The 17,595-nt window shown below is 38.7% G+C and overlaps 2 protein-coding genes across 6 annotated transcripts in view; both read right to left on the reverse strand.

The window, feature by feature from the left end:
* Positions 1–17,595, reverse strand: part of Pkn (serine/threonine-protein kinase N) — a 26,477-nt gene continuing 8,882 nt past the window's right edge. For 2 of the 5 annotated variants that reach the window (XM_072018478.1, XM_072018459.1), the window contains exons 4-18: positions 12,467–12,570; positions 11,196–11,400; positions 10,082–10,236; positions 5,029–5,280; positions 4,807–4,957; positions 4,647–4,734; positions 4,177–4,532; positions 3,866–4,104; positions 2,914–3,081; positions 2,021–2,338; positions 1,793–1,944; positions 1,483–1,702; positions 1,304–1,411; positions 1,080–1,220; positions 1–998 (exon numbers count right to left, since the gene is read on the reverse strand). In XM_072018478.1, coding sequence (XP_071874579.1) covers positions 855–998; positions 1,080–1,220; positions 1,304–1,411; positions 1,483–1,702; positions 1,793–1,944; positions 2,021–2,338; positions 2,914–3,081; positions 3,866–4,104; positions 4,177–4,532; positions 4,647–4,734; positions 4,807–4,957; positions 5,029–5,280; positions 10,082–10,236; positions 11,196–11,400; positions 12,467–12,570 — 2,801 coding nt within the window. In that variant the 3' untranslated portion in view covers positions 1–854. Of the gene's footprint in view, positions 999–1,079; positions 1,221–1,303; positions 1,412–1,482; positions 1,703–1,792; positions 1,945–2,020; positions 2,339–2,913; positions 3,082–3,865; positions 4,105–4,176; positions 4,533–4,646; positions 4,735–4,806; positions 4,958–5,028; positions 5,281–10,081; positions 10,237–11,195; positions 11,401–11,538; positions 11,653–12,466; positions 12,571–17,595 lie in introns of those variants that run through there. The other 3 variants (XM_072018468.1, XM_072018497.1, XM_072018488.1) reach the window with 3 other exon arrangements.
* On the reverse strand, positions 5,376–8,678 carry LOC139995235 (uncharacterized). The gene is made up of 2 exons (XM_072018506.1): positions 7,064–8,678; positions 5,376–7,001 (listed from the first exon to the last, which is right to left on the reverse strand). Exons 1-2 carry the CDS (start codon positions 7,952–7,954, stop codon positions 5,661–5,663), a joined length of 2,232 nt encoding a protein of 743 aa, XP_071874607.1. The 5' UTR covers positions 7,955–8,678; the 3' UTR covers positions 5,376–5,660.

The following is a 17,595-nucleotide window of genomic DNA, read 5'->3' on the forward strand; positions in this document are numbered from 1 at the left end:
TTAAGTAAATAACTGGTCGTGTTAATAATTAGGTACACGTGACTGATATAATTAATGCGTCCAGTGTTAACTTGTGATTATGTTGATCAACATTGTTATACATAGTGCCATTTCTTCATTTAATTCCCTATCACATGAGCATGAGCAAATACAACTACGTTTTGATTTATTTTCTGCAACTTTATGAATTATAATATGTTTATACAGTGAATATCCTTTGTTCTATAAGGACATTATTGTTGAGTACTTGAAAACTATATAAAAATGACTGTGCTAAGTGAAATTTGTGAAATAATATTTTAAACAGATATCATTTCAAATATTTGGTCAATACTTCAAATCATGATTACGACATCTAGTGAATTTTAATTAAATGGTATAAATCTTTAAAAATTTAAATTCCAAACTGCTGTTTCTTATCAAAATATGAACATGCTACAAAATTACTTATACAAATTTATGTTTCTTTTCTGGTCATACAGTTGATTAGGTCTGAATATTACATTCAGATATTTTAAATTATAATTATTCACTACGTTGCGTATTGGAAACAATCGTGATGAATGTATAACTACGAGTTAAAAGTCTGACATTCATACATATTAATTAAAAACCTGAGATTCGTATGTTGAACATAATTTTTTAAATTCTATATGCCTGATTATATCGTGATACTAACAGTAAAACATCTGTACAATTTAAACATACTCTGAAAATTAAACAAATACATATGAAATTAACACTGTTATTGATTGCGATTTGATTGCCCTTAAAATGATGTTGAAAATATAATAGAATACTAAATGATTTGCGTATCAAATTTAACAAAAAGACAATTAACATTGTTGTTATGGCTAGCACCAATCAGCCATATATGTAAAATCTTTAAATAGATTTTGTTCTAAATCACTAAGTGGTCTAGGATCTTTAGGTGGAGTTAATTGTGGTTTTTCTGATGTAAATTCTTCGTCAAAATTACTAACATCTTCCACAGAATGCTGAAATACAAGTATAATTTTTATTTACCGACAAATATACTAATTGGAGTAAAAAAGAGATGAGAAAAGGTTAATACTTACAATTACTGGAACAAATGGTGGTTTTACGCGTCTTAAAAGTAAATCATCCCAAGCTATATGCCTGAAGAATGCTTGCTTTTTGACATCTTCAGCATCTCTTTCACTACTACCCAATCTTCTATCAGGATTTTTTCTTAATAACTATAATTAAACATAAATAACTTAAATTATTTATGTTCTATTTAGTATCCCACTAGAAAAAAATATATTTATATTGTTCTTACCCTTCGCATTATTGCAATTGCTTCTAACGAAAGAAATCGTGGATAACGAACTTCGTCGTTCACAATGGAGTCGAAAACTTCTTCTTCATCATCACCAGGGAATGGTGACTAAATAAGATGTTAATTAGTAGTATAGTGATCTTAATACATAATAAAATAAAATAGGATAAAATGCTTACTTCACCAACGAGCATTTCAAATATTAATACACCAAGACCCCACCAATCAACAGCCCGTGTATATGAAGTTTCAGTAAGAACCTCAGGAGCTAAGAATTCTGGAGTACCACAAAATGTTCCTGTTCTATCTCCATATCCCATTCCCTCCTTACACAAACCGAAATCCGCAATTTTTACATATCCTTCTGTATCCAAGAGTAAATTATCTAATTTTAGGTCTCTGTAAATTTAGTAACATCATTAATATCGCATATTTAATGTAAAATATCATAAATAATTTTATTTAATTTTTATTTATTTAAATATGTACCTATAAATAATTCGACTTTCATGCAAGTATTGCAACCCTAACACAACACATGCTGAATAAAATACAGCTCGTGGCTCTCCAAACACATCCGCGTGTATATGCATCATAAGATCTCCTCCAGCTGCATATTCCATTACAAAACACACATGTGCCTATAAGGAATAAAACATTAATTTTCCATATTCTGACTAAAACATTTATCGTAAACATAATTAAAATAATATATACCTCAGTTTGAAAACAAGCAAATAAATTTACAAGGAAAGGGTGGCGCGTAGCGTTGGCAACTTCAAATATTCTCTTCTCTGAAAGTAATGACTCTACTTCATCCCTTGCTATTATGTCTCCTTTTTTTAATGCTTTGATTGCGAAGTATTCTCCTGTATTTCTGTATTGCGATAGGATTACTTTTCCAAAATGACCACGGCCAAGAACTGATAGTAGTCTAAAGTTTTCTATAGTCATCCCAGTAAGTTGCGAGTGTCTTCTAGACTCGTAGGCACTGTCTCTATATTGAGCAGGCTTGTTCGGCATTTCATATACAACCTATAATCGTTAAAACGTTTAAATCAAAGTACCGAAAGATAATGATTAAATTTATATTAATTACTTTCATATTAATTGATAATATGTATAATATATATATATATGTATATATATAATAATATGTATATATATATATGTTAATCATAATTCCAATTAAAAATTTTTAGTTATAATACAATGCATATGTTATTAGTATATTTTATAGGTAAGATAAATTTCACTTATTTAATAGTATTCTTGCTATTTTATCAAGAAAGAGCCCTAAAGCTGTTGAATAATCAAGTATTTACGACATTAGTAGTAAGACATCTATAATCGATATAAGACATAAACATGTACGAGTACAGTATTAAAAGCCTTGATATATGTAATACGCACATACAGACATGCAAAAAATTTGGATACATGCTTTTGCTAAGAGAAATATTAATATACCAAAAAATTAATTATATTTTATTAATTTAATAAAATGAATTACAAGAACTTAGAAGAACAATTTTATACTTTACGTGTTAGTACAGAAGCACAAAAATTAAAAATATATAAATAAAGCTGTGTGTATTGGAGGTATATACCTCATCTTCAGGAAACTCGACGACAGGTTGGGGCGAGGGTGTGCGTGGAGAGGGTGGTGCAATCAGCACAGGACGAGGCTCTGTTACAAGAGGCCTCAAATTTGCCCCCTGAGGACCCCCCTTTTCCTCGTTGTGCAGGAAATCAAACTCCCTTAATGCACTCTGTAACTACATTACTATCTGCTTAGCTCTAAAAGCTACTTTAAGTTGCAATATACTTTAAACTGTAACCTAGCAAAGTTTTACATAAATAATAATAAAATTATAATGAACATTTTGAATCGAATAATTTACATACTGAGAAAACAAATAAATCTAAATATCGAAGGGAGTTTGCTGCAACTTTGTTGAAGGAATACTAAATATATTGCACAATGCATATTGCAGAGTACCTTTTTCATGTGGGTGCTAAACAATATTGTAAAAATTACTATGCATAAAAAGCTAAGAATTAAAAATACGATATAAGCTTAAAGTAAAAAACGAATAAACAATCTGTACACTTTAAACATGTAACAAGTTGTTGCCCATTATACATCGCGTTCTAAAATTTGCAAAATACCTATAAAAAAAAGGATATTTATAGTATATTCGAAGCAGTATCTTGCACAGTTGAAAGTATATAAAAGTATACTAACATGCCTTGATAAAGTACATTGATATAATACTATATACAAACGTTAGCAAGTATATCGACTCAACTGGATATAATATATTGTATGCATGTGTTTTTTTACCCATAACCATAGTGTACCAAAACCCTAAACCTTTTAAGTAAAAGAAGATACTAGATAACTTCGAAATACTTCGTAATATGACGGACAACTACAATATCGCTAAAAAAAAGTACAAAATATAGTGTACAACTATCTTCTATATAACACTTTGGTGAGTATAACGTCGTTGCAAAAAAAAGTAAAGAAAAAAATAACATAAATTTTGCAGGACCTACTTCTTGATCTAATTTTGGTGGCGGTGGAGGTGCAGGCATTGAAGGTTTCTTCGTAACTGTAGGTGGTGGTGGAGGAGGATGTTCTGGAGGACGTGGCAGTGTAGGACTACTACTTGAAGTTGATAATCCTAAAGGTCTGGCTCCACCTAAGCCTCCCTTTTCAGGATCAGGCAATTCCCCAGGTGTTTCGGGTTTATCTTCTAACGAAGTATCAAAAACAAGTTGTAAAGGTTGAGGTCCTAAAAAAATATAGATTCGTACAGCAATCATGTGACAATTTGCTGTAAACGTAATGAAAAACATGTACCTACCAGATGGCGGACTTTCGGAGTTTCTTGTATTGTGCAATGAAGGAGCTGATCGTTTCAACAGCCTACCCCAGGTTGCAACGTTAATGTTCATTTGATTAGCTCTTGGGAAATTCTTCACCTGTTGCTTAAAGATCTTGCGTTGACGTTGTAATTTAGGTTTTCTCGAAATCATAGGATTCAAGAACTTAATTTCAGCAAAGAGAAGACCTTGCGGCTCCAATTGTAGAGCCATTCCGTGTCTCACATCATCGATGAACTCTTCTAAACGTAAAAATTTTATAGCACAAAGAGATCTCCAATCTTTCCAATAAATGCCTATTTCAAGTTCTCTCGATTTATCTAGTTCGATGGAAAACCTATGAAAACAATGTATTCATATAAACTAACACTTCCGACTTCTTTTTATCATAAAACGGAGTATAAGAGTTTAGTATAGGTCTAACAGAAATATGTATACAATAAAAGAGTACCTTTGGTCCCAAGCTTGTTGGGAACACGGTCGCCAACTAGTTTGTGCTACTGTTTGATTATCCAATTTAATAACTGCCATAATGTCATCTACGATAAATACAAAAATGAATGAGATTCAGCTTTTCATAAGAACTTGTAATATTTGTAAAACAAACTTACTACTTGTTTCATCTTTAACACTGTACGATTTGCTCGAACTGCGTCCTGTAACACCTTTAACGAAACTACGTAGATCCGGACTTGCTGGGTGCTCTCTTCTTGTGCGACCAGGTACTTCTTCTGCCAAGTCTTGACACCCCATTAATCTTACCTAAAATTATAAGTACATATTATTAAAGCAAGGACATTTATACGAAGCTATCGCTATGAAATATCTTTTACCTCTAATTGTCCAGTAACAGCAGCACATCTTGAAACTGATGCAGGCACTGTAGCTTTACCTTCCAGAGGTCCACGAAACGGTTGTAGCGAGGTGTAGGTTACAGGAACCGGGCTAGCGGATTGCACACTAGCTAATTCTCTCTTCAATTGAGCAGCAGTACCACTGTCAGGTGGTAATTCTTGTCTTCTAAGTTCAAGGGATAATCTCAATAGGTCCAATTTTCTACTTGATTCTGCCAGACTTGCTTGAGCCTATAGTAATTCAAGAGAAAATATAAGAAAGAACAAGTACTATTGAACAAGTACTCACAGAGGTAGGAATAAATGAGTTACGTAACGAAGTGTAATTACTAATATAATCAACGTTTATTAACAGCATTAAATAATTGCGTGTATCTGTTAGTTTACATAAATGCTTTATATTCAGCAGAATGTTTTAGCAGATGGTAACAATCATAAATAAAAAAAAAAAAGATATTTTATTCAATAAATATAACTTAACACACGCGTTATATGTTACAAAACACAACCTTACAATATTTTCAATACAGTTTCACCAAGAAACAGAAAATACTATTAATAATGATACAATTTAAAAAACTTTTAAAAACGCGTTAATGAAATATTAAGTCTCAGGATTTGTCATTTTTCGGGATCGGGCGAAATATCCTCTTTTCATTTTGTAAACGATATCCCGTTTGACGTTCGAATTCGCTTACAGAACAAGCTCGTGAATTCAGTTCCTCGAAATATCTTCGACAATGTTCACAGGAACAGGAGGGGTTCTTGGAAGGTCCTATGTGATGGCCTGGTTTTCGAAACGCATTCACTACCGCGCCGAATATCGAGGCCTTCAAAATATGGTCGGTTCTTTCGCCCTGAGGCGTCATAAAGGGAGAAGTAACTCGCGAAGGTACTTTCGATGGAAGAGGGGAAGGGCTTTTGGAACCGAACGAACCGATTTGGTTACGAATAGTGTACGGGTGGGGAATACTGTCGCTACGGGTCATGGAATCAGAATGATCCTGCTGTAAATTTTTTTGCTTCAAAAGCTCTTGTTCCGCTGTACTAGCGCTGCTGTCCGTACATTCAGTGATAGGTTTACTTGCTCGTCGCATGGTTGGAACTTTTTTAAACATTCTTTGATTATCCTCGCTAGATACAAAACTCCATCCAACTGTACCACTTTCGTCAGATTCCCCGCCACTGTCACCCGACGACCATCCTATCTCATGTTTCTTTAAATATTCTTTCATCTTTCGATTCTGCAACAAATATTTGCGCTCAACTTCTGGTGAACGCCATTGTTTTCCTTCATTTTCCGTCTTAGCCCATATTTCTTCCATTCTTCGTATTCTTTCGCGATCCGAACTGCTCGCATACTCAAAGCTATCACAAGGAGTCAAGTCTACTTCGTTATTTATCAAAGACTCTATGTCGGACAGAGTATCTTTAGACGAAGTAGCAATAGTCGAATCATAATCAAATGGGATGCCCGCGTTAGAGGACGCAGCTGACCAGGGCGCTGAATCGAGATCTCTAAGAGCACTGTAAGAACTGAATTGAGAAGGATAAAGCGAGCTGAGGACGTCATCACTGTCATAGCCCTTTGAACTAGCTATGGAGGGCATCCTTATTGGTGCGTGTTTAAAGCTATCGCATCGCCGTTCTGTAGCACGATTCAAAAAGGCCTTGTCATCTTGAAATCCTCTGGGCAGAATGTTACTTGCTACTTGTGTATGGGTGACCTTCACGTCCGGATTCTCGAATACGGTCATAGGAGTATCGCATTCATTCTCAGATGTCGTATCGGTATTCTCATCATCGTCAGAGCCGGTGCAGTACACATCGATGTGCACGGTTCGTGATTTTCGTTTCGCGCTGTCATCTCTCGTTGAGGAATCGGATCTTTCCGAGTCCGCTGAAAGACCGACGCTCGTGGTCTCAGATACTGTTGGCGATTGACTTTCTTGCTAAAATCAGATACACATGATACGAACCTGTTCATCTTTCAGGACAAGAAGATACGACTTACCTTCTTCTTCTTCTGCTCGTCCAACGGATGGAGACCAGTAGCCGTTTTCTTTCTTACTTTGCTTTTGCTGACGATCGTTGACGAAGATTCGTAGGATTCTATATCCGTCGTTTGCGAAGAAGCGTCTTTACTGACTGTGGTCAATTTGGTCGTAACTTTTTCCTGTACACTACTGCACAAATGCGTATCATGTACGCTGGAAACGGTTCCCTCGGAGCACTCTTCGCAAACTTCCGGTAACGTACTGAACTGCTGACGCGAAAAAACATGTTGATGCGTCGAGGGATGGCGCCAAGAATTGTCGTACGAATGCCTGATGGTTTCACTGCTTGCTATTTTGCTGAAACTTTGTTCCTTCGAACTGCCTGCAGCATCCACGGCGGATAGTACGATGCTGCATGTGCTCTTGCATCGACGATTGTATTGTTGGGAAGAACTGTTGGAAGGACGACGAGAAGGCAGACTCGAGTACGATTGAGGTGAAAATTGCTCGCTGTTATAGCCTGAGTCCGAGACATTCACACTCCGTCCTCTAGATGACATAGAATCGTCATTCCCGGACGAGCCTGATCTTGGAATCGTGAAGTAGCTTGGCTTTGGAGGCGGCGTCGAAGTAAACACTATGTTTCCTCGTTGGAACCCGAACGAGCTGGAGGATAGGGATGGACTAGAAGTCGTGACGATTGGAGTTGTCGGTAATGAAGATGATTGACTGGTATTCCATCGATATATCATGCGAACACCACTCGAATCCGTGACAGTTGAAGACATGCTTACTGGTACCTGACTGGATTCCGAAGTGACCGGTGTACCATGGCGAATCGTGACTTCTGCACGCACCAACCACGGCGGTGGTTGCGTGTTATTCGAGTTACCTTGACGCCCGTACATGTTGTAGCCTTTTTTTTCAGCCTTCTCCACGCTGTTATCCACCGCAAAACATCATCGCCCCGAGCGTTTAATCGGTTTCGCTGCGAAAACGCATTCGCGCAACCGTTTCTCTCCTTCCTTGCGAAGAGAATCCGACGTTCTTTCGCTAGCGCCGTTCCGTTGCACATCGATTCGAACGATCGATCGCATTCGCGAAAGATGGAAGCACCGCGCTGCTATTTGTTTCCTTTCTCGATGTCGTTTATTTTTCACTAGATTTCAACAAACTCAATCGTTTAACAACTCGTTCCACGGCAAGAAAATTTGTTATGTAATTTTTTGTAAAAATTGATTAAACATTTCCGAAGCAAATGAAAGTATTTTCAGAGCGTATTTCACAAATCAGTGCATATATTACATAGTTCTTCGTGAAAGACGACAATTCTGCGATATTGCGTCTCCGTGATCTATTTTCAGAAACAGTGTTACTGTATTCAAGTGATTTCGGAATCTCTTGTATCGTTTCAATATTACGTATCGAAATTGTAAAATAATCTCTTGTTCGAAGAGCGCTCTTGCATCGTAGCAGCACACTTTTCATGAAATAGAAAGCTTCCTTTTCATCATCGTTAAAAAAAGATTTACGCAGAGTTATGATCGCGTTATCGTGTTAAAGCGTTGTTTTACTTAAGTGTGCGTTTATCGCTGCTCACAAATGATTTTCAAATATCGTGTGTAATTGTCATCGTTTGCTCGTTTTTCGTAAGGTGACAAACCATACGTTAGAGCAGCGACGCAAGGTATAATTAGCACAATATAAATTTGGAGCAACGTGCAGTCGGACCGAATATACCTGGAACCAGATGATACTTTTAATAAGGCACCGTTTGCCGATTAGTCGTTTCTACTGACAGATACGTCATGCATATCGAATATCAATTTTCTTCGAATAAAAAAAAATTACTAATACTATCCAGTTAGCCAGTCTGAATAAATGCACGGTTTCCTTTGTCTTAATCTTATTCGACTCTTCGAACGACGAAATCGACTCGATCGAAGTAGCCCTCTATATGAGCTTTGGGTCGAGTATTCTCGCCTCCACAAATGTATAATTATTCAACGTGCAACATCCTCTATTTCTGTCAGTCGGTTTCCGTCGTGGAATTCAGTGTGCTTCACAGAAAATCTCGACGTTCTAAAAACCAACGGAAGGGATATCGTACTGAATGACTAGGAACTCGTTTTTTGAGCTTTTTAAACTTCGATCGCTTCTTGCATCCACAGGTATATCTCTAGACAACGGCGATGATATCTTGCGGAACAGACACGTCTGTCTTCTTGGAGTGTAGCAAATTGGGTGCAGAAGAGTGCGACGTCCAACGGGAGTATAACTTTGGGCGGAATCGAGTCAGTCTTGAGATTCAGGTCATAGTTCGGTACGATGGCGGTGTGAATTACCCACGAGTTATATGTCCAGGAATGTCCAAGCAAAGGACACAGACATTTGTTGAACAGTCAGTTCGCGATTGATTGGTGCACATGTCGTTGGTTTATCGCGTTGCTTACGACTGGGTTGTGCCAGCTCCCCTCGAAAGGTGGTAACTAAGCGCGACCCGAAAAGGCGTCATAGAAGACGACGGGGTAGCGGGGATTAGGCAGTGCTATTTCGAGACCGGTGCGTATACGCCACTGCTGTTCGAACTCGACGTAGTCGTCTACGTAAAACGCTTTCGTGCAACTTGGATACACAGAAAATCGTTAATCTACTTAGCGAGTCTGGTTGTCGGATCTTTCGTTTCGATTTACGTCGACCACGCGATACAATAGTGCTTACGTTAAAACGACGATATAATTTTCGAGATCAAACCTTTTGAAGTCTCGTTTCTGTGGTCCCGGACTATGAATGAGATTTTATAGATAGAAAGCGATGCTAATGAATATTCTTCGCATAAAAGGCGTGCATGTTAGCTGTGCAATGATACGATGACTTATAAAGGACAGCATGTCTATTAAGTAAAATATAATATCAATAGCTCCCTTTTGACAGCGTATCTCCGTTCTGCCTTACAAAAGCTTTTCATTATCGAATGTCAGTCCCTACGTGACATGTCATATCATTGCATATATTGAACAGGAAATGATACATACCTCCGTTAAGGCCTTCTTATCGGCGACTTTGGCACTTTGTAAAAGACGTATCACGTTCTTAGCCCCTTCTACAACCGCAGCTTCGATCCGTAAACGATGTCGTAGTTCCTCCACTCTTTCCTCCAGTGCGAGCTCCAAGCTAGGCTCGTACCTATCTGTAATTAGAATGTTCGATATTATCGACGCTACCAGTATACCTTTCATCGAAATATCTGATCGAACGATAATAATTAAAATTCTTACACGATTCGAATGGCGTTTCGTGTTCATTCGAACATACATTTCCCTAGCGGGGAATAGATATTGAAAGCTTATAGAGGTACGCGAATGGATAGCTTGTTATAACACGACTGTATTGGCCTGATATCTAAAGGCAAAGTAAAATTGCTTTTGCGTCACGCGAGACTGCCTGCTGGTGTCCTCTTCGAATGATTGACTCTTTTTCTCTGCACGATTTTACTGCATGAATCGAACGAGAAGAACGATAACAATGAATTTTTTTCACATCAAAGAGATAAAGGTTGCGTAGCCACATAGTGTGTGCATCTTGTAATTTTAATACATATACGTATAATCGAGTAAAATATTAAATATAAACGTCAAGCTGCTTCCATTAACAACGATGCTTTGCGGTAACAATGATCGTACATGACCAACGGCATACTGAGAAATACAATGATGAAGTCCAATATAGTCCATGGGTTTTATGCTGTTCATTATCAAGTTGGTAACTATAAAAGAGGAAGCATTAATGAAAAATTATTAACGCATGAAGTTACAAGATTCAGGAAGGTTTCGAGTTTGGTAAACGAAAATTCCCTTTCAACCGTGAGAGAGCAACTATCTTTATGAACATCAGTTGCTACTTCCACTATATTTCATGGGTGGTCTGTGGCCTATATTTTAGCAGTTACCATGATCCAACCACGTAATGCACGTAATACTTCGGCATGAGTCATGACATCGTATCCCGAATAACTATATGATATAATAAACGCTAATTGGCAATAATTACGTCCTTGAAGTGACTAATTTCTTATCTGCTCCGGTTAAGACTCTTAACCTTAAGCAGTTCGAGCACTCGATAGAAGCGACAGCATGCTTAATTTAGTACCTTTATTGCTAGTTGTTTCGCCATTTGGTGGTGGAGCATCGCGTGCATGCTGTTGCTGACGAGCTTGCCGCACTTTCATTATTCGCATGCGTAGGAACTCGATTTTGGCGCGAGAATCGTCAAGCATTTGTTGAGCCTCCTGCAGTAACTTTTTATCTCTACCACTTGTCAAACTCTGAATCATGTTTTCCGCCCCTTGCTTCACCTGAAATATGAGCAGAAAAACAGGATCACTATGAAGTTGGAAAAATATTTGATTTCTTGATATAATTTACACGATTTCTAAGTGATAAAAATAACTTATGTCTGATAACGTTACATTTATAAAGCGGCAGTGATTCACCTTTTTAAAGAAAAATTTCGGCATTTTTGCTGCTCTCTCGGCGAGATCTGATAAGCGACTACGCGTTTCCTAAACATTGTAGGTATTCACCAGCTCGATATTTAAACCTATTATACTTTGAAATGGATCGCGTCATATGACGTAGGGATACGATTTCGCTTCTACATATATCGCCGCAGACATTGAAAATTCGTTGACATTTCTAAGCTGGCAAAAAGCCAGGATCAATGACGTACATTTTTTCAGTTTCTCCAAGAAATTATCCACAATGTTCTCATCTTTTTTTTCTTTTTGAACTTTCAACTTTAATCCTATTGTAAGTAGAAATTAAAATAGCAGGGATCTAACGATTATTTGAAAAGCGATAACAGTGTTGCCGTTCGTTTGATCCCGAGTTCATTTGATCAGATTGATGTTACGAGTGCAAATAAGATTACAAAGAAAGTTCAAAGCTTGCTAACGTTGATTAATGAAAATCTCCCATATGATGAAACGAGAAGCTATCTTTAGTGAAGAAAAAATGCCGACGATTCACTGCTGACTCATAGAATGAGAACGGGCTAGAAATGTCTCGCCTGTAATCATTCGTAGGCTGATTACGATAGGAACAATGCGACTATCACTATGCACATTATTAAGATACACTAAATAGATATCAACCAGTAGTGCAGTATATACATAAACATTACCATGATGTCATAATTAGGTTAATATCCGTATTTTTTTTAATTGATATCTATAATTTTAAAAAATATCTAGGACTATAAAATTGGTTATACTAATTTAGACTAATATTCAATTTTAATTACGAAATTAAAATTTATATTCATCTAATCGATTGAGTTATGGTCCCAGCTATTTTTTTCGTAACTCGTAAGATAGTAATACTTTTAATATTTTTGTTTTTCTTTTTTTTAACGATGTCTACCTTGAGTTCGATATTGAGCTGCTTCTCCAAGGACAAAAGACGAAGATCCGTGAATAGACCCTCCTGACTCGGCGACGACGGCCCCATTGGTGACAGAGGCGTGTCTGAAACGAAAATAGGCGTTGAAAATAAAAAGCCGCTTCTTTATCCAATCTAAGGCGTTTCGATTATAGGAAAAGTAAATTTTGCAATTAATTCTGTTCAGGAAACTCTAATACCCTCCATGATTTACAATCTCAAAAGTTTTCATAGTATTCAAGACAATTAAACATTAAAAATATAATAAATCACTAAGAACGATATCCTATTAAAGCACGATTTAGCGTGGGCGTCGGTTCGTACCAGTACATCTCGTTACATCTATGCAAGCGCCTCGAGTGTCCAATAGTGAAATCGCAAGGTACTCGAATCCCACTTCCTGTAACCCACTAGAGATATCTCCGAGGCTAGCTAAGGACTCCCACGTATTTAACGCTGTCTCAAGCACAATGCGAGCGTAGAAAAAGTGTTAATCTTCTTTGTTTCATGTATACAGACGAGCACACACCGTTGTTTGTCAATTTCCCATCGCCAGTTTTCACTGGCACTGAAACCTACAACGTCAGTCGACGTTGTAAACGTTTGACGACCATAAAGCGAAAATCCTTACGGTAATCGTCTCGGTTCTCATCGAAATCGTAAAATTAATAGCTGCTCGCGATCAGCCATATTACTGCCTCTCCAAGCAAGGGGAAACACGAATATAAAAAAAACCACGTAATTGACGTATGATTTACGTAGATCGTTGGAATATGTAGCAAAAATCTACATGGAAATTTGCGTAATGCTTTATACACAAACATGATCTTCGATGGTAAAATCCTAACATCTATACCTACTAGCAAGGTTTAACGTTTATCCTTTATGACGCGATTCAACTAGCATAAATCAAGGTCGTGCGCTATGAAATCACAGACTATCCGATTTGCGTAAAAAGCAATTGATATTGCCATTAAAATATAGGTACGTACGCTATTAAGACACGTGACTAAGAAAATTTGTCGTCGATATCGTTACAATTCTGTATCGAGCTTTATACAGGGTTATTTTATATTTCATCGGATTCAAAGAAACTCCTACAAGCATTCATTGCACAAGTCGCGATCGTAAAAGTAGATTGCGGCAAGGTAAGGGCGGAAACATTCTGAAAAACGAGTGTCAGAATTATAAGCGGAGTTTCCGTGCAGACCGGAACTTCAAACAATTACAGTAATCAATTCCACTTACGTAATTGTATCGCCGGCATTTGCGAAACGTACGAGAGTCTCGTTTTAATATAGGTAGCAGACACGCCCTGATACTCATATTTCTTTACAATTTCTGTTCGAATCATAGCGAGGTGACGCGATATATACAGCCATGTTTCCATGGCATACAATATACAGTTTCCTGTGTTCGAAGTATTCGACAACGACACGTCGATACCTCGTTTACATGTCCGTCGAATTCGTGGCCTGCGTGGCCCTGAGTGCTAGTATGTGTGTGCACGATATTCAAAGGATTACCACGGACGCACGAAACTACGCGAAATTTCTTTCGAGCTCGCCGGACCGTGAAGGCCCCACGGGAGAGGATTTACCATCGATATTAAGCGGGAGTACGAGTGCAGATTTAGCCAGCCGCACGGAAAACAACGGTAACGACGTGAAGAAACGTGCTCACCGCCGACAAAGAGACACGTAAACGCACACACGACGCTTATGTATAGGGACAACCGCACTTGCACTCGTCGGTGCACGCGTTTAGCTTGACATGTCCGAATAAGGCGAACAACGGAACGAAACAGAGAGAAAGAGAGGAAAATAAGGAGAATATCGACCATGGGAATGCATACGAGAGTAGTGTCGGTTCGACTCGACCGATTCCATCGTGCGACTCGTTCCCCGGGAAACGAGAAAGGGGATAGCGGAAGGAAGAGGTACTCGCAAAAGGGTTGTCCGACTGGTGAAATATATACGCTATGATTCGAACAGAAATTGCAAAGGAATATGTATCGTCGTTGTAATCGATTCGATTTGAGTAAAGATCCTTAGAATAGGAATACAGAAAGAACAAAAAATGAAGGGAAGAACGCAGAAATGAAATTCAAGTTTCAAACGTGGTGAATTTCGATATCGTACGCATATTGTTAAAACGTACGCGGTAGGTTCCCCGAGAAAAGACACAAGGAAAAGGGAGCAACAATTAAAATGAGAGAATAACACAGAAAAAAGAAGGTGAATGACACAAGGGAGGATGTCGAAAACGGGGGAAAAAAAGAGTAATTCGTAATAGAAGGTGGAAGGCGAAACAGTGGAAGAGAGGTCTTAGGACAATGCCGCATCGGAGAGTACGCGAAACCATGTCATTAGCGCAGTACCAGAACACGTGCCCCATTATACTCCATTTTCGCAAGCAAGGGGATATGACAAAGACTTTCCTTGTTTCCAGACTACAAAACTCCATACGGTTTGCGCTGTTCCACCCTTTTCGATCTTCCCGTTCGAAACAATGAATGGAATTATTGACGCGCTCGTACCACGCTTAACTTTCAAAAACGAAGCAATCGAGATGAGCTGTAATTTTTTTCTTATTTTTACCGACCGAGGAGTTGCTATCTTTTTCACCGGTTTGACGAGATAGGGTGCAACGCACGCAACCCTTCGGGACGATAGGAGAAAGACACCAGTGTATTACCGCGTCTCTTCGTATATGCATAATTTGCTTGCATGCATCATCTCGTCAGGGACAAAAGCATCGCGTGAAACTTGCTAACTCAACGCCGAGCCATCTCACAAGAATTATATTTTCCTTTCTCGTCCCGAGTCGACACAGTCCTCTCTCGAGTTAGGTATCGTAACTACGAACGTTCTTACGTGCAACATGTTGCATTGCACAAGACGCGTTACTTGCCCATAGGGAGGAATCATATAAAGGCGCATTAAAAAGCAACGAGCAAAGATACGTTGTAATTAGAGAGAAATCGTATGGGATACCGTGAAAAAGGCGCGCTAGATGCGAAATTAAAAATTGTAATCGTTCGACGCTCTAACGATAGACTAGAACATGATTTCCTCTTTGTATGCTCGAGCACTCGAATGACTCTCCGCGCGTCGCCCATTCATGATTTCGCCTGCAACGTGCGTACCGGTGCTGCTCTTTCCACGTATTCACGCGATTCACACAGACGCGCGTTCATAAAGCGTAACCTGGGGGCCAGACACTTCCTACGGCATATATTAATACACATATACGTAAAGAGTAATTGTGTTCCGCTGTATCGTAAAAGGGGATGGAGTGTGGTCTGCAACATCCTTATTACGGGACTGATTAAAATAATTAGCGTGACTAGAAGTTAAGCGTGAACTTGCCGACCGGTGTAAAGAACACACACGATCAAGAGTTACACGGTGTTGGTATCCTGTCGCGTAACCATCACTTACGTCAACCAGTCAAGTGTCTTGCGATAGAATATGTTATTAATTGGCCTAAACGTTGCTCAACCATTGTGCGCTGGCACAGTCGATGGGAAGAAATTCTTAGACCTGGGAATGAGCGAGTGGTCTAAAGATGGAAAAAGAAAATGATAAATTTTCTTCTCTTTAAAAGTAAATGACCAGAAGAATAAATTTATCACGGGATTACGGCCAGAACGAGAAGACAGCGCTTTGAAATAAAGACAAGATCTTTCCGTGAACGTACCCAGGATAACAGCCAGCGTTTAACTATAGCGTAGCATTTAACTTATTAGTATAGGGGCTACCGTTTGCGTCGAACGAGAAAATTACGCGCAACCGGTTTCCTGAAAAGTATTCCGTTTAAAAACCTTCCCCGTGACCACGGTTGCGAGCCTACTAAAATCCTATACAAGCCGTCAATTAGCTGATATAAATCGCAACGCTTATTTGCGACTGCGAGTGATCGACGAGTTTACGATCGCAGAAAAGCGGTGGTGCTATACCGTTCGCCTCGATCTTGTAAATTATTACGTGCGTACTGTTCCGGAGAACCGTGGAAAGGGTCGTAAAACGATTTCAACGAAGGCTTTTGATAAGCTTGATGGAACAACGGACCATATCAATCAAATCTATGACACATTTTCTCTCATTCATTGTCCGTAGGCGTCATACGTAGCCTATAAACGCACAGGAACGATTCATTCGTATATATCGGCCGATAGCAGTCAATACATATCGACGTGTTACGAGACTTTTGTAGTTCATGACTCATGAAACCTTATCGATGCTTGATTTTTATTCTACCACGCAGTGACAACACGGACATACCGAGAATGCATGAACATTTAAATCATAGGTATCACAAGAGAATAGAATGCCAGATAAGAAGATAGTTACGTTAAATAAACTCTTCTTCTGATGATTTTCATTTCGCATATTTAACGGCCTATTATTTAATAGGCTTTAATAAGCTATTGGTTCCTTTATTTTGGAAAAATTACGTAACTTCCTGTAACGGTGATGAGACGCGAGATAAAAATAGGATGATGTGTTACGCCGGTAAACGCAAACGTTGAGGCTCGAACGCGCATAAAACCGACTTTGTATGCAATAAAGTTCGCACTGGTTGGGGTTTACAGGCCACCCGGTGAAAGGATAACAGAGCGTGGCTCTATGGTACAAATTTTTCGCGAGCATCTACAAAGTTCCCGACAGAAAAATTTCCTAACCGGATCGATGAATCACAAACGGCCACATCATCGAGATCGTCCGGGATTCGGAGCATTCGGTGCGTACACGGGGCAACGTGATTTGCGTTATAGAACGCGGGAATTATGTAATGCGTTCCGTTTATTTAGAAGCGGTACGCATAACCGACCGAATGTCGTGCGAGAACGATAACAGTCTACTTGAGAAAGAGGCGTGCAGTTACAACAATAAAACGACAACCTTTTACACGCCATAACTTTACATGCCGATACCAATATATCTCGACTACGATCGGAAACAATGATCCGACGAGTGAAATCTGCAAACTCGACTCAAGAATCGTGCACCAATTACTTCTCACGCTACAAATTGCGCTCCCATACATTTATATCGCGTAAAACAGGCCTTGATCTGCCATTTCGGTCCGTACAACCGTAGCAACCG

The sequence above is a fragment of the Bombus fervidus genome, chromosome 2, assembly GCF_041682495.2.
Source record: "Bombus fervidus isolate BK054 chromosome 2, iyBomFerv1, whole genome shotgun sequence".
Classification (NCBI taxonomy): Eukaryota; Metazoa; Arthropoda; class Insecta; order Hymenoptera; family Apidae; genus Bombus; species Bombus fervidus.

Excerpts from the sequence above, each read along its gene's own strand:
- LOC139995235 (XM_072018506.1), bottom strand. The coding sequence starts at position 7,954 with ATGTACGGGCGTCAAGGTAACTCGAATAACACGCAACCACCGCCGTGG. Across the intron at positions 7,002-7,063 it reads ACGAGCAGAAGAAGAAGAAG|CAAGAAAGTCAATCGCCAAC; the intron begins GTAAGTCGTATC and ends ATCTGATTTTAG.